Here is a 15,030-nt window from a genome sequence, read left to right on the forward strand (position 1 = left end):
TTGCAGCCAATACAAGTCAATCTTTAGGACAGGTCACATTAGTGCAGTTCATAAGCTACTGCTTAGAGGATCTTCCTTTGAACTTTAATTTCGGTACAAAGCATTTCTAATCCTGAACATGCACTTCATTTCCTCCTGATTTAAAACCTGGCAGCATCCAAGGAAATATAGCACCACATAATGCTACACAAAATTTTCAATTAACAGATATTTAGACTGTTATTGAATTACTCAATTCAAAAACACAACTCGGCACTTAAATGATCCCTATTTAACCTTTGCAGAAAAAGTCAACATGATGAAACTGTACACGGAGGCTGGGGAAGGAAGGTGATAAAAAGCAAATGTTCTATTTGTGACTGAATGAACCCAAGTAGATGAAAACTGACCATCCTTTCATCAAGCCATAAGAATTTTAGATCTACAGAGGGTACAAATATTAACGACTGTGCCAGAGATAATGACATTAAGACACAAATATTATGGTGTGCTGGTGACAGGAGTTCCAAGACCCGAAGACAAGAGGTATTATAACAAAGTACAAGAGGCAAAGTAACGAAGTTCAGCTTAAAGTTAAGATGCACCTTCATTCAATTCAGACAAACACAAAATGTGAAGCATTTGACTCTGAAAAGCATTCTCAGGGAAAGCTAATGCAATCCCCACATGAATGCAGGGAACACAAATGCTACACTAATTACATTCCAGGCTTTTGTGTAATTTCACTAATATGACCAATAATGTAACTTAATTACTCCTGCACCCTTACTGCACATACAGAAATGCAACGCAGTGATTACCATTATCTGCATCCTCTAAATAAAAATGATGAACATTCCACAATACCACCTGGTGGCTTCCCCATAATTCTCAGAACTCCACCAGCAGTGAGAGGAAAGATGCTGCTAAGACACCACTGGTACCTACTCCTCGAACCCGATCCTGCCATGAGCACACACTCAGCTACTACAGGCTCCAATGGGAGATCCAGATTCAGACAACAGGACAGGGCAAAGTTTCTTTAATGCAGGAAACTGAGAAGTGTTTACAGCCCTTCTTCTGCAGATGAAGAAACCCAGGTAACTGTGGCACTATAACAGCATCTCTCACTGCTGGCGTCACTCTGGGAGGATTTTGTTTAATTAATAACAATCAAAAGTGTTTTTATAGATAGATGCAGTATTTTTTTTTTTTTAATTAAAACATGGACAGCAAATTGGATGTGGCTCTGAAAGGCACTTTAGGCAGAATGTTAATGAAACTCCTGCCTGATGAAATAGACCAGAACAAGCTGCTGTTGACTGGTACCTGCGCTGCCCTTTTCACTAAGGCAATTTTAGGTGATAGCTAGTTTCCATATAGTCCTTTTCCCCAGGCTACCTTCGTTAGTGTAAGGCCTTACTGAGAACCAGAAGGCCCAATAACTGTATTTTTTAAGACGAGGTTCACTTCAGCCTAGGATAACAGCCTGCACAGGGGGTTACTAGTTTCATTGTTTTAATACGATGTCAAGTGTCACTGTGGAGCTTCCTAAAATGTCTCAACTCCACAGGTCAGATCTCCGGCTTAATAAATGAACACTGAAAAATTAATATAGGCAGCGTCCTCAAGGCTGCTAGACAGCTGCCTTTTTTTTTTTTTTGGGACAGAGTGGCTGTAAATTGGTATCTTGGGTACAGGTCATCTAGAGAACGTTCGTCTGATCTAAAGGCTACTTTTGTAGTTACTCAAAAATAGCCCATCCAGCAACTCAGCTAAGAAGTAATCAAAGCCATCAGCTGTCACAAAAAACATCTTCATATCAAAGATTAACTGCTCACCCCTGTCAAACTCAGACCAAGTTTGAAATGCATTAGGACTAATTTTATCATTTAGCTGACTATTAATGTGGGTGATCCACTGTCTTCAAACAATCAAGAATTGTTCCCATTAGTATTTTATATTTATACAATGGATTCACCCACATCATTGCTTCCCCACTCAAAAAAAAATTCCCCACAACTGCTCTGATAAGAAATAATGCTAATAACCAGATTTTGAAACAAAAATGCTATCTGCACCAGTCTAACAGTTGGCTGGATTCACAATTAAGATTCTACAAAATATCTTTCTACATTGTAGAGAGGATTTCCTTTTTATCTGAAAAATGAGCAATTGTAAATCAGGTATTGGAGAGAAAGGATATCATGATCTTTAGATGGTCTTAAGTTTTGCTTATTATTGAAGGGTTAAACACCATAAATAAAAAGGTACCAAGCCTTCAAAGTTCATTCTTCATGTGAAGCTTGTTCCATCTCTTTCTTGACCTTTTTAAAAAAACAATATTCACTTCTGGGAAAGGGAAAAAAATTAAAAGCTTGTTAGAAACATATACTATAATAATTCATCATTCTGAACTTACATGGAAATACTTCATTTTGACACTTAAACAGCAGTGATTGATATTTTAGATCTAAAATATCAGATGGAATTTCACACAACTAGAGGCATCCATCAGTTTAAAGAGATATAGTCTGGTCTTCTCCCAACTTTCACACTGAGTGGCGTATCCCATCTTTTCCACGTTCACTTTACAATTGTAAACATGTTCTATCAAAGGGACAGAGACAGGTCGGAAGTCCTTTTTTTAAGCAAAAAAGGAAGCAGATTTACCAACTTCTTAGAGCAGAAGCTGGCAGAATCAAGATCTAATTTACTTTTCAACATTTACACTGTTCACTTTGCATTTCAGTTGGCCTGGACAATAAAAAAGCCTAAACTGTTAATTCTTGAAAGGGTCACCATAAGGTAGCTTTGGCCCAAAACGTAAGAATGAATCAAAAGGATAGAGAAACCTAACTTTAGAATAAAGTTCATTTAAAACGTAAATTCCAATTGCAATGTTTCCAATTGAGAACTGCAGCACTAGGCTAGTTTATGAGAACCAGAAAGAGTGAAACAAATATATTCAATTACATTTGACTGGGGAGCAGCCAAAAAATGATAGGTATTTCAATATAGTGTAAGACAAAATCCAAGTACTTATTTGAGTGATGGTAATGGTTTAGTTTAGTGATATTAGATCAATAATAGGATGAAGACCCTTCACTTCCTACTCCAGAGCCTTGGCTCCAATCTGCCCATAGCTGGCAGTGACAAAGTCATTCACATCCAGTTGTGACCTGAAGTCAGTTAGTGGTTTCAGTCCTGTTCCTTGCGGACACCTGTCCACATCATACAAACACAGTTGGCACTTTTCTGACAGTGTCAGTAAAGAGGCCAAGGATTAGACAGCCTGCTGCCTTGCCTCTTTAGGTGGTCTCCAAGTCCCTAGTGTAGGCCAGGATCAAAGCATACTTGCAAAGCAGCATGGGCAAGCTTACATTGCAGCTGTCTATGTTGGATCTGTTCCAGAGATAGATAGTCCTGAAGACTAAAACATTCTATGTAATATCTTCTGTAAGCCCCCAGTTCACATAAATTTAAAGGAAAGAATTCCAATTCCAACACACAGAACTCAGGCCATTCAGAGCAAAGACCAGAGCGAATATTCCATCTTTCTTATGAAGTCTGAAGGCAAACTCCCATTGTAAGTTAAAATTGGTTTTAGTAGTTAACTCCCTTGAGGGCTGAGTGGGTGGCAATACATAAGTGAGAGGATTTTTAGATGTGTACAGTTCCCTGGTTGCAGGGAATACTAATTAGGGAGCTATTGAAATGTAGACTCCAAAACAGGATATCCTGCAAAAACCCATCAAACAGATCATCAGACCGTGACTTATTTAACAAATGCCTAGTTTATGGACCACTTTCCAACTCTGATACGGGTTACAGTCTATTGGGTCAGGGCGGGTGCTGTGTCCTGTATATGCCATAATGGCTCTGATAGAGAGTCATTACAATCAATCTGTCATACAAAGGCCTACATAAATCGCATGCTTGCAGATCCCTGGCCCAGTCACCTCTCTGAAGCAGAGGTGTTCTATCACATAAGCATATTAAACCCATATGCTAAAATCTTGTACAAAGTTTTAAATTTAAGAAAGTTTTAAAGTTCAGTTATTCTCTGAAAGGGGGCTCCATGTACAAATGCCATCATGAACCCCCTATATTTATTTTATCACTGACTTACAGAGCAAATTGGCCCAGTTTACAAGTCCAAAATTATTCAATGTGATACAAAAGTGGCTGGTGTTGCAGACTCTCCCTGAGATCTGAAAGTTTATCTGATTCTTGCTTGCCTCTTACATCTGTGCCGAAAATAGAGATTCTAGTCAGAGGCAGAACAGCATCCACACCACCCTCCCCTACTGTATCAGCTCAGCAATGCTAACATGAGCATATAATATATTTGGTCAATAGTTCAAAATGAGAGGGTTTTAAATCACTTACAGCCCAACCCAGCAACGCTCACTAATACTCTCAGACTCAAAGAGCGCCACCATCTCAATTCTGGAACGTATTTAATCCAAGAATCTTTGCCATAGTGTGAGTTGGTTTAGCAGTTAAAGTTTCAGTCAGATCCTGCAACCCTTGCCGATGTGCAATAATCAAAACCAATTTTAACTTACAATGGGAGTCTGCCTTCAACTTTATAAGCAAGATGGAGTATTAGCTCTGATCTCTAGTCTTTGCTCTGAATGGCCTGACTTCTATGTGTTGGAATTGGAACTCTTTCCATTAAGATCTGGCTCTGCTGGGTCCAAAATATTACCCTCCTCAATTGGTAAATCAAGTTGCTGTGAAAATGATGTTGAATATTTTAGCTGCTAAACCAACTGACGCTATGGCAAAGATTCTTGGCTTATATACATTTCATGATCAAACTGTGATTATGTTAAAACATGCCATGGTGCAATAAAAAAAGCTTTAGGCTAGATCAAACTAGAATTTCTAATGTATGTACCTTCCTTTGCATGGAAGTTTCTGTACATCTCATCTGAAGCTTTTCTGCTGCTGCTGCATCAACCCCACGTTTTCATATACTCTAGCACTATCTTCTCTCATTCTAAAATGACAGATTTTTATAGGGGGGAAAAAAGTCAGGTTTACTAGAAAATAAATACATACACATAATTCAATTAAGTTAGATAATAATTTGTTCAATTCGCTTCAAAACACAGAGCATCTGGATTCAGAATATTGGTGATTTCTGCATGACCCAGTCAATGGGGCAGATTCTGCGACAACTCCACCCCATGCAAGCATTGAAGTTGCCCACTTTAACATCATTACAGTTGTACAGAGTTAAGTCAGCACAAAACCTGGGACAGGATGAAGGCAAGATTACAATAGGGTAATCTTACTGCAATTCTAGTCTTTGAGGAGGTTAACAAGAAAACCCAACATGGTAGGGAAACAGAATGGCAAAGTATTAACAGTTTTTCCTCCACCTTTCCGGACAACTTTCTGAGAACCAGGGGCCTTTTTCTTCACCACTGCACCCCCAAGTATGGAGGTATTAACCTCGGTGTCCTGGCTAAATTCTAACCTAGGTCACTGAATTCTTTCAACCTACATTCCCCTATGCTCAGATACCATAGTAATTGTCACCATAGAAATACACAAGACAGACAGATCATTTCAATGGGGTATGGAATTCTTTACTTCCTGTACTAAACTATTGTTAGGCAATGCTAATGTATGCTTGCTAAACAGTTCCTCTATTCATTGGTGGCTGCAGGGACCCATGTATAATTTGTGCTCTATGAATAGAGCAACCGGTATATTTTTCATATCTAAGTACTTCACACCCAAGATAACCTTTTCCTGTTTTAACGCCGGGATTCTCAACATTTTTCTTTCTGAGCCACCTCCCTCCCCCAACATGCTATAAAAATCTCCACAGCCCACCTGTGCCACAACAACTGGTTTTCTGCCTATAAAAGGCAGGGCCGGCATTGTGGGGTAGCAAGCAGGGCAATTGACTGGGGCCCCATGCCTCAGGAGCCCCCATGAAGCTAAGCTGCTCAGGCTTTGGCTTCAGCCCCGGGTGCCAGGGCTCTGGCCCCAGGCTTCAGCACCATGTGGTGGGACTTCGGCTTTCTGCCCTGGGCCCCAGCAAGTCTAACACTGGCCTGCTTGGCGGACCCCCTGAAACCTGCTCACGGTCCCCCAGAGGGTCCCGAACCCCTGGTTGAGAACCACTGTTTATCACCAAGGCCCCATTTATGTCAAATGAAAAAAATCAGTGCAGGATTGAAAAATTCCGTTTGTGGGGACACCAGAAAAAATTAATAAAGGACCCTCAAGTGAAAGTGAGTAGAGAAGGAGAGCAAGAGTTTGCTCAGGAAATTCCTCTTTGTTACATGATTAGAAATAAACTTTTACAGGGAAAACAGTTCACAACTAGACTCTCTATTGCCGGATCTGCTTGAATTCACAGGCATTTCAGAACTCACTTGTTACTTTGAGAAACTGCTACTTACTCTGGACAGGTTGGGGTCGGAGTACATGGTGGAAGTGGGCTCTGATCCCCACTTGTCTGGTCCGATAAAGAATATTTAATGTTTGTGTATTCATGCCCTTTCCTCTTACTCTTCTGAAAAAAGGGAACACAAAAATTAAACAGGCTTAGAATTGTCAATAAAAACAGAAACCTACATTTTTAGAAGATAATAGATATAAAGTTCAAGAAATTAAATATAAATTAGCCAAAGAGGTTTTTTATTTTATATAAAAAAGTTAAAGCATGAAAGATTTCACTTCTGTAACTACAACATGCAATCTGGATATTCCTAGAAGTAGAAGTTCTCTTTAACTACTGGAAGCTTTTGGTAAAAATCTTCACAGAATGCTCGGTCCCTGCCTGCCCGCCCCCAGTCTCAAACCAGATGTATCAACTCTGTGAGTTCACACACGTGAATGTATTTTCTTTATCCAAACCTGGCAAAAAGATCTACCCTTCACTGTACAGTAGACAGTGTCAGCCAGTGGGTCTCTAGGGCAAATGGGCATCATTCTCCAGTTTAGGATAGACATTAACAATAGCTAAATATACACCAAAGTCAAGGTTTAAATGGTCAAATATGAGTGCAAGCCCCACTCCAAACATTTTCCAAGGTGTATTCTTGAAGTGCTCAGACCAGCAGCACCTAATGATCCAGTCAATCCTATGATTGAGATTTTCAAAGCATCTTAGGAGACTAGAGGCAGGTCTACACTGAAAAATTACATCCTCATAGCTATGTCCCTCAGGGGTGTGGAAAACCCATACCTGAGACACATAGCTATGCTAACATAGTCCCCAGTGTAGACAGTACTAGGTCGATGGAAGAATTCTTCGGTAGGCCTAGCTACCGCCTTCGAGTGGATTAATCACAGTGACGGGAGAACCCCTCCATTGCTGTCATGAGTGTCTACACTGAAGCACTGCAGCATTTTAAATAAAGACATAGCCTTGGATTCCTAATTCCCATTCAGGCAACTTTGAAAATCTCAGCCTATATTGCTATACGCAGCTGGCACTAGAAATGGGATGTTCCTACCACCTGCTCCTGACAAATCACTTTGCAGGGACCCTACTCGAAAACAGTTATTTTGTTGCTGTAACCTTTCAGAAATCAGATTTAAGGGGAATAAAGGTTCAGACCCTGCCCAAATTTAGAATCTGTGAGGTACACACCTCTCACCTGGACACAGCTAGTAAAGGTCAATTTTCTGCTGCAGCCTAAAATTGGATTTTGAATTCTTCTCACTATGCGATAAATGCCAATTCAACCAGCAGGCGTATCTTAAGTGTAAAAGCAGCAGAGAAGGAGAATCAAAGTCAGCTCTGTTCTTTGAGCTGACTAAACTAGAGAAAACAAACCATGAAGATGTAAATCTAAGGCTTTTCTTCCTCTGACTTCGCTAATTCATTATAATTATTCCTACTATTCAGTTTAATTATTGCTACCACATTTCCATTATTCCTAATTAGAAACAATTACTCAAGTTACTTCAGTGTTACAAAAATTATATATATATCTTCCAAGAAGAAAATTAACCAAACAAGTTTACTTTGCGGTTTTCATACATACGGAAGAGACAGGCAGTATTTAACACACTACTTGATTACATCAAGACTCCCGAGGTTCTCAATGCCAAAAGGAAACGGGGAATATTTCTAGAGCAGAGCTGGGCAAACGACTCAACACATTTTCTAAATTAGGGCAAGAATATGATACTGAATTTGCTTTACCCATCAGCTTTTCTTTCCACAACTATTTGGGGGGGAGGGGGGGGAGAGGAGAGGGGGTGGAAAGGATGACAGAAACAGTAAATTTCACCCCCCAAATAAACTGCAAATTGGGGACTGAAGATACTCAGCTGCTTCCTTCATTCTACTGATGCTCTCAACCCATTTCCATCCATTTTTGTTCCTCTCTCTCACTGCACATGCGGCACCACATCAGGTCATCACAAGGCTGCTCAGGATCACATTAGCTTCCTACAAGAGCTTCAAAGGGCTTTTTAGTCCAAAATTAGAAGCACTATTACTGTACTAGAGTAAAGAAAAGCTTAGAATCCAGTTTAAGTCTCGTTACCATTTTAGCATAATAGTATACATTTTACATGACTACAGATTTAATCTGACCATCACAGGAGAGAGAGAGATTCCTCTGTTCTAGTATCAGATGCTATTGTAACGGTATTAGTTCCATTTATATTGGAACAACTACACTGGAACTAAAAACAAGCGCCAAGAGACAGTAGAGGCAATTTTGTGAAGGGCTGCAAGTGAATTGAACAATATATAATATTTGAGGGTAAGAGCTTTGCAGAGAACTCCATGCATTTTCAAACTTCAGTGAGCTTTAAGGCAAGGTATGACATAGCAGAGTCATAAAAGAAAAATGTCTGAAGCGCCTGAGGACTCCTGTTCTGCAGGTGGTGGTGATTAGGTGGGTAACAGATGGTGTGAATGGTCTTGGAAGAGGGAGAAACATCAGTAGCTTTAGCTATATAATTGTTGCAGAAGTATGGAGAACTGCAGAGGAGAACAGCCCCTGCTGTTCCAGACAAGGCTAAGAATCCAGGATGGCAGTCATTTAGGGTAAGGATTGAAAGAATGAAAGCGCCAATGAAGAAAAGGACAGAAAAAGAACCACCCTTTCTCCATCACAACACAATATGAACAATCTGCAAAGGCATTTTGGGGCTGCTGGAGCTTTCCAGAGCAAGGAATACCTCCATGATTCCACTTTAACTAATCCTGAGCTCACCAACACTCATTCCAATGCAGTCACTCTGCCTTGTTACGAGGGTCTCTGCTCCAAATGCTCTCTCTTCCCTGGCTATTATGCTGCAATAACATTGGCTCCATTGTTTAAAAAGGATTTCTTTCCAAAGACTTAATCTAAGTCCAACATAATCACCTTTTAATCATTAAACGCTTAAAATGTTCGACTTCCAAAACAGGTGTTGCCGTGACTGCTGATCAAATACATTTACTACACTTCAAACAGAGATTTAATGGAGAGACTTGAAATAACTCATGAAATCCATGTTATGCACAATGAAGCATAAGGGAGTCTTCTTTATTAAGACTGAGAGTCTTATTTTTCATTTCTTCCACATCCTAACCTGATCAGTGAAGTTAATGGGAGTTCTGAGTGCACTAGGAATGCTGCACTGGGCCTCAGATATTGTTGCACCTTCCATGAAAATACTGTAGGTAGGAATGGTGATGGAGGAATCTTCTCCCCCTCCTAGATGGCTGAAAAACTACCAATAAATGTTCTTACTACTTTAGAATTACCTAAATCCTTCAGTTTCAATAAGTCTTTTAAGATAGTGACTTGAAATGGATAGTAAAGCTCTTTGAACGAATAGTGTAATAGAACAAGCCTTTTCATGATGTATACAATCAACATACAGTAGATATGCCTCAAAAAGTCAGACAGCAACAGGGCAATTCTGCTCATTGCCATCATCGCAGCAAGCTCCTAATCAGCATCACTACACAAAGACCATGGTAGGTTTGGGACGAACATACCTGCTCCTCTTCAATTCTACGCTGTAGCGTTTCAATGTAGTGCTGTACTGCCATGTAAATAAATCTGTACTGTGCTTCTGTTTGAACCATCCCTGACCGCTGCGATCTCACCATCTGAATGGTCTTTGGAACATCAATATCACAATCGACGCCTAGAAGAGACCACCAGTGTTAGTGCAGCAGTGTAACAGATGCTTTTTTTTTTCTCTCTCTTTTTTTTTTGAGGCTGCCAACTCTTTGGGACAGACTCTGTTTTCCCTTGTGAATATATAACACACAGCACATTTGGGTGCTACTGTAATTATGATTTGGTGTGGAAACCTGAGTTGGAGACTCTTGCTTAGCCATTTGTACATAAACTTGCAGTACTGTAAAGACGAGATGCCAAGCTGTTCTGGAGGACGAAAGAACCATCACTTTGCATTACCCTATTAGACTTCAAATGAAGTCACATCCAGTCTTCAGCTGAAAATGTTCATCATAATACAGAGGCACTAAAGTAGAGGTGGAATACTTGGAACTTAAAAAGTCCACCTGACCATAGCTGAGAAAGGAGACACATGATGAGCAGTCTTCTGATCAGGAAAGACCTTATATCAGTCTAGTGTTAACTTTATGTTGAGTTATATAAAAGACAGTAACATGGCATTGTCTGTCCACTATAACTTTAGAGGACCTCACAACTTGTCCTTGCAAATAGGAAACCAAGATCATTAAAATGCTTTGGACAGCAAAGATTGCAAACGGTAGGTACAAATGGATAGTCGCAGAATAAAGGTGTTGGCAAAAAGCAGGTATGCTAGCAAAAAATATGGAATTTACAAAATCACTGTAGGTGAGATGCAAAATCCTCATTCCGGGCTTTGGCCCTATGATTCCCTTTGAAGTCAATGGGAGCACATCTTAAAGGATGTGATTTCTGCCAGGCACAAACATACACTTTGCAACTTCTTCCTGATCTTCACCAATTGTCTCCTTCTCACAGATCACAGAATGGCACTTTTACAGCACTTGTGAAGAAACTAAACTGGGGACCTACCTTTTTCTCGGATTATGTCAATAAGAATATCAATCACAATAAAAGTTCCTGTTCGTCCAATCCCAGCACTATCAAAAAAAAAAAAAAATAAGGAAGTGATTATGGTTTCCTTTCTGAATAGGCAATAAAGTCAGAGTAACCCAACCTAAATAAGTGTCCAATATAAAGATGTACTGGACTTCCAGACAGTATTATCAAGAAGAAGCTTATTGCAGAAGCTAGGAGATAAGTTGCATTATTGTACCTGCAATGCACCACAACAGGTCCTGAATCAGCGATGCTTTCCTGCTTGTGGTGGACCTCTTCTAAAAAGTCCAGGACACCACCAGGATCACTGGGTACTCCATGATCGGGCCAGGTTCTGAAGTGATATTGCCAGACTGTTCTCTCAGTGTTCCCCTGAAAGAGAGCCACCAAAAAATTAAGCATATCCAGAGAAACCCAACCAAAAGCATCCATTTACTCAAGATGAATCAGACTTGGTTTAAAAAAGGAAAACACAACGGCCTTCTTAACACCATCAAAAACTAAAACGGCCATGCATTCCTCTTGATTACAGTAACCTTCTCTCTAACCTCCCCAACATCCACACTGCTCCCTTCCACTCCAAATGAACACAGTCTCCAAGACCGTTCTTCCTGGCCTGGCAATCTGACCATGCCATCTGCTTCCTTGCATCCCTTCATGGCTCCCTGCTTCTCTATTGCATCAATCTCTAGCTTCTTGTCCTCACCTTCAGGATGCTGCATGACTCTGTCCCTAACCTAGACCCCAACCTGACTTCAGTGGGATGATCTGCGTGCTTTCCTACTTGCTGAATCAGGGTCTTAATCTCTTACCACGTTGTGCTCTTCTCCCACCGGCACCGACCGTTCATGGTCTCACTCTGTCAGTGACATCAGCCTAAGCAACTGGCTTGTTTGCTTTATCCCTCAGCAGTTTTTGTACCTTTTTCCACACACTTGCCTGCACACAGAATGCTCTGCCTGAACTGGTTTGCCAACCTAATACCCTCCCATCATTCAAACCCCTCCTTCAAGAGTCACTTCTAACACCTTCAAGTAGAGTCATTTTCCTTTTCATTCATATACAAGTCAAGCATGCTATGCACATGCCTTTGCTGAGCAACCACATACAGTAACTAAGGCTATCTCCTCCCTCACTGCCACCCCATTGGTATGCAGCTCCTTCTGTCACAGACTAAGCTCTTTAGGGCAGTGACCCTGTGCTATATACACTCAAACTTAGCATACTTTTGCGTACTGCAGAATAAATGAGAAAAATAAAACAGTAAAGCAATTAAACCTGGCAATATGGCAGTAGTGAATTGCTCTGGTACTGCCGAACAGGGAGGCTCCCACATCAGGAGCAGACTAACAACAGTCATTACATAGGTGCCTTAAGAATGAAGGTGATGCAAGGCACTCGGATACTATAGTGAAGGGGCACATGTGAGCACCTAAATAGACTGAAGGATGGTTTGGTTTGCACCTTAACTTCAGGTCTCCCAATAAATCTACAGAGACACGTTCTCTGCTGAAGTGCTTAAATAATGGCTACAAGAATATGGAAAATAAAGACATTATCCCAAGGTCAAAAGACCAAATTCTTTGACTTAGAACTCGAGCCTCAAAGTGCAGGACAGGGACTTAATTTATTAAAACTAAAAGCCTGTTCCTGGACTGTCCCTTTGTGGCCAATAGAAGGTTTAGTCCTTTCAGCAATTATTTTTTGCAGCCTAAATTAAAAGATGAATATTTGTTAGAAACTCTAAAAGGACTAACCAAAAAAAGGGGAAAAAGGAAAGCTACTGACATACTTACCTGACCAACTTTAGAAAGTTTCAGTTCTCTTAGCGTATAGTCATGAGCTGCACTTTCCTTAACATTCCTAACACGCATAACCCCGTATTCCTTTAATGCATATTCGTCAGGCCAGTATTTGACACACTTACTCTGGAAGACAGAAGAAAAAAAAAGCAATTACTATCTGATTTCATGGTCTATATAAATACCCAGTTCACACAGTTACTAGCATGGTGCAGATTGGCTAAGACTAGCTTAACAGGCAAAGCTAGGTTTGCCTGTCTTACCCAATGTCCATTCAAGGTGGATATTTCTTTTTCCTGTACAAGATGGGGGGAGAAAAGAGAATGTAAGGAAGCTCAGAGGGTCCAAGACAATAAGGATAAATTGGGGGAGGGGGATTTGCTTTCCAGCAGCATTCCTGATGTTGTTAGCTTCAACAGATTACAAAAAAACAAACAAACACCCACATCACAGTGACAGTGAAGAGGAAAGCCTAGAAGCATATGACACACTCACCTCAGAAGTAGTTTTAATACATGGAGAACTTCAAGAGGAATGCATTAACCTCACAAGTAGCTCTAAAACCTAATATTTAAAGCTATAAATATTAGTCAAAGAAACTGGCCATTTTTAGTATAGAAGCATCTTGGAAGAAGTTTGCCCTTCGCCTCATCTAGAAATCAAAGCACAGAAGGTTCACTGGGCTCTTCAGGTCATCCATCAAGCAATGAGGAATTGTTCTCCATGGGGTGCAGAATGCGGTCTCTGTTGCTATTTAAGCCTGGTTCAGAGTGCTCCACTTCCCTTGGAAGACTTCTATAGTCTGTGATGATGTATTCCGTATAACAAGGAGCAAGTCCTCCAGAACTAAGTGAAAACAGTAAAAGGGAATAGCTAGATACAATGATTCTTGAGAACCTAAGAATGCAAGCCTAGTCCATGTACTGTAAGGATGAACAATCTGTAATAGATATAGGGACAGATTTTCTAGCAATATCAAATGCAGACCACCCACAGATTACTGTAGGGAACAACTTCCCCATAAATGTGCATCTGAAGGTCAATAATTTCACTGCCAAAACTCAACAGCAGATAGAAAACACAACAGAGGAAAGGATCTTGCTGCCAACATGAGAAGATATTATGCTAGATGAGGGATGTATGCATACTCATTTGCCAGGATGCTTTGGATCTAAGCTTTTGTTTGTTTGTATTTTCTGCAAAAAGCACAAGCTGCACTGAAACCCACATCTTGTATTTAAGTAGACAGAGATAACAATTTGCAGTTTTAATGCATGATATTGAACAAGGAAGCATCTGTTGGCATAAAGAGTCTCAACGGTAATGTGTAATATTAAAGAGTCATCAGTATGGGAATGGGGACGCATTGTACATCAGCTCAGTGGATCCCTTCCAAGACTGCATTACTTTAATTTGAGAGAGACAAGGTGGAGACAATTATTGAAAGAGAGAATTATTTTAATTTGTAATGATGTACTTTAGTTTGCTTTGCCTACTGCATATTTTGCAGTCTGAAGAGTCCTAGATAGATCTGAGACAGTTTCAGGATCCCCTACTGCCTGAAGCAAACTGTTCCTAAAGTCATCCTCTCTGGGAAAGATACTTCCCTCTACCTCCTGCAGATCAAAAAGCACCTTGGCCTGGGGTGTACAAGCTTTCATATCCAACCAGGCCAGCAATCAGTGTCTACTGAAGAGAAAAGGCTGAAGCGTATCTCAAAATGATGCACATGATGCAGCACTTTAAAATGGTTCAGTAATCGGAGCGCTAAAGGGTTATGTCATTAGTGCAGAGAACAGACTGGCACAATTTAGAGAGAAGTGCCAAGAAACTTGGGGAATGTGCAGCAGAAGTGTTGACTTGTGGAACAAGGAGTGAAGCCTCTGCAAAACAGCTATTGCTGGCGCATCCGCAACATCTAGCAACCCTTTACGAAAAGCAGAGATCAAAAACTGAAAGTCAAGATGAGCCTGGCCCACTTGATCAAACATCACAGAAGTTATAGGATCCTGAGGGTGCTCTGAAGCGTGACTCCTTTGAAATCACCCAAAATCTCTTCATTTTGTTCCAGGAGTGAGGAAGCCGAAGCACAGCTCCTTCCAGTGAGCCAGCTGGTCTTTCTTCACTGCACTGTGAACAGAGGGAACCTGTCACACATCATCAAGCCAGCCAGGGAGAGGTCTCGGTTTGGTTCTGTTTGGTTT

General features: G+C 40.6%; 1 protein-coding gene across 1 annotated transcript in view; it reads right to left on the reverse strand.

Annotated features, from left to right (window-relative positions):
- Positions 1 to 1,628: 1,628 nt before the first annotated feature.
- PTPN11 (protein tyrosine phosphatase non-receptor type 11) overlaps positions 1,629 to 15,030 on the reverse strand; it is a 39,442-nt gene continuing 26,040 nt past the window's right edge. Inside the window, exons 10-16 of the mRNA XM_039504915.1 lie at positions 12,821 to 12,952; positions 11,242 to 11,396; positions 10,998 to 11,065; positions 9,959 to 10,110; positions 6,408 to 6,520; positions 4,886 to 4,987; positions 1,629 to 2,331 (exon numbers count right to left, since the gene is read on the reverse strand). Of these exons, the coding sequence (XP_039360849.1) occupies positions 4,915 to 4,987; positions 6,408 to 6,520; positions 9,959 to 10,110; positions 10,998 to 11,065; positions 11,242 to 11,396; positions 12,821 to 12,952 (693 nt within the window). The 3' untranslated portion in view covers positions 1,629 to 2,331; positions 4,886 to 4,914. The remainder of the gene's footprint in view (positions 2,332 to 4,885; positions 4,988 to 6,407; positions 6,521 to 9,958; positions 10,111 to 10,997; positions 11,066 to 11,241; positions 11,397 to 12,820; positions 12,953 to 15,030) is intronic.

Source organism: Mauremys reevesii, linkage group 18, assembly GCF_016161935.1.
Source record: "Mauremys reevesii isolate NIE-2019 linkage group 18, ASM1616193v1, whole genome shotgun sequence".
Taxonomy (NCBI): domain Eukaryota; kingdom Metazoa; phylum Chordata; order Testudines; family Geoemydidae; genus Mauremys; species Mauremys reevesii.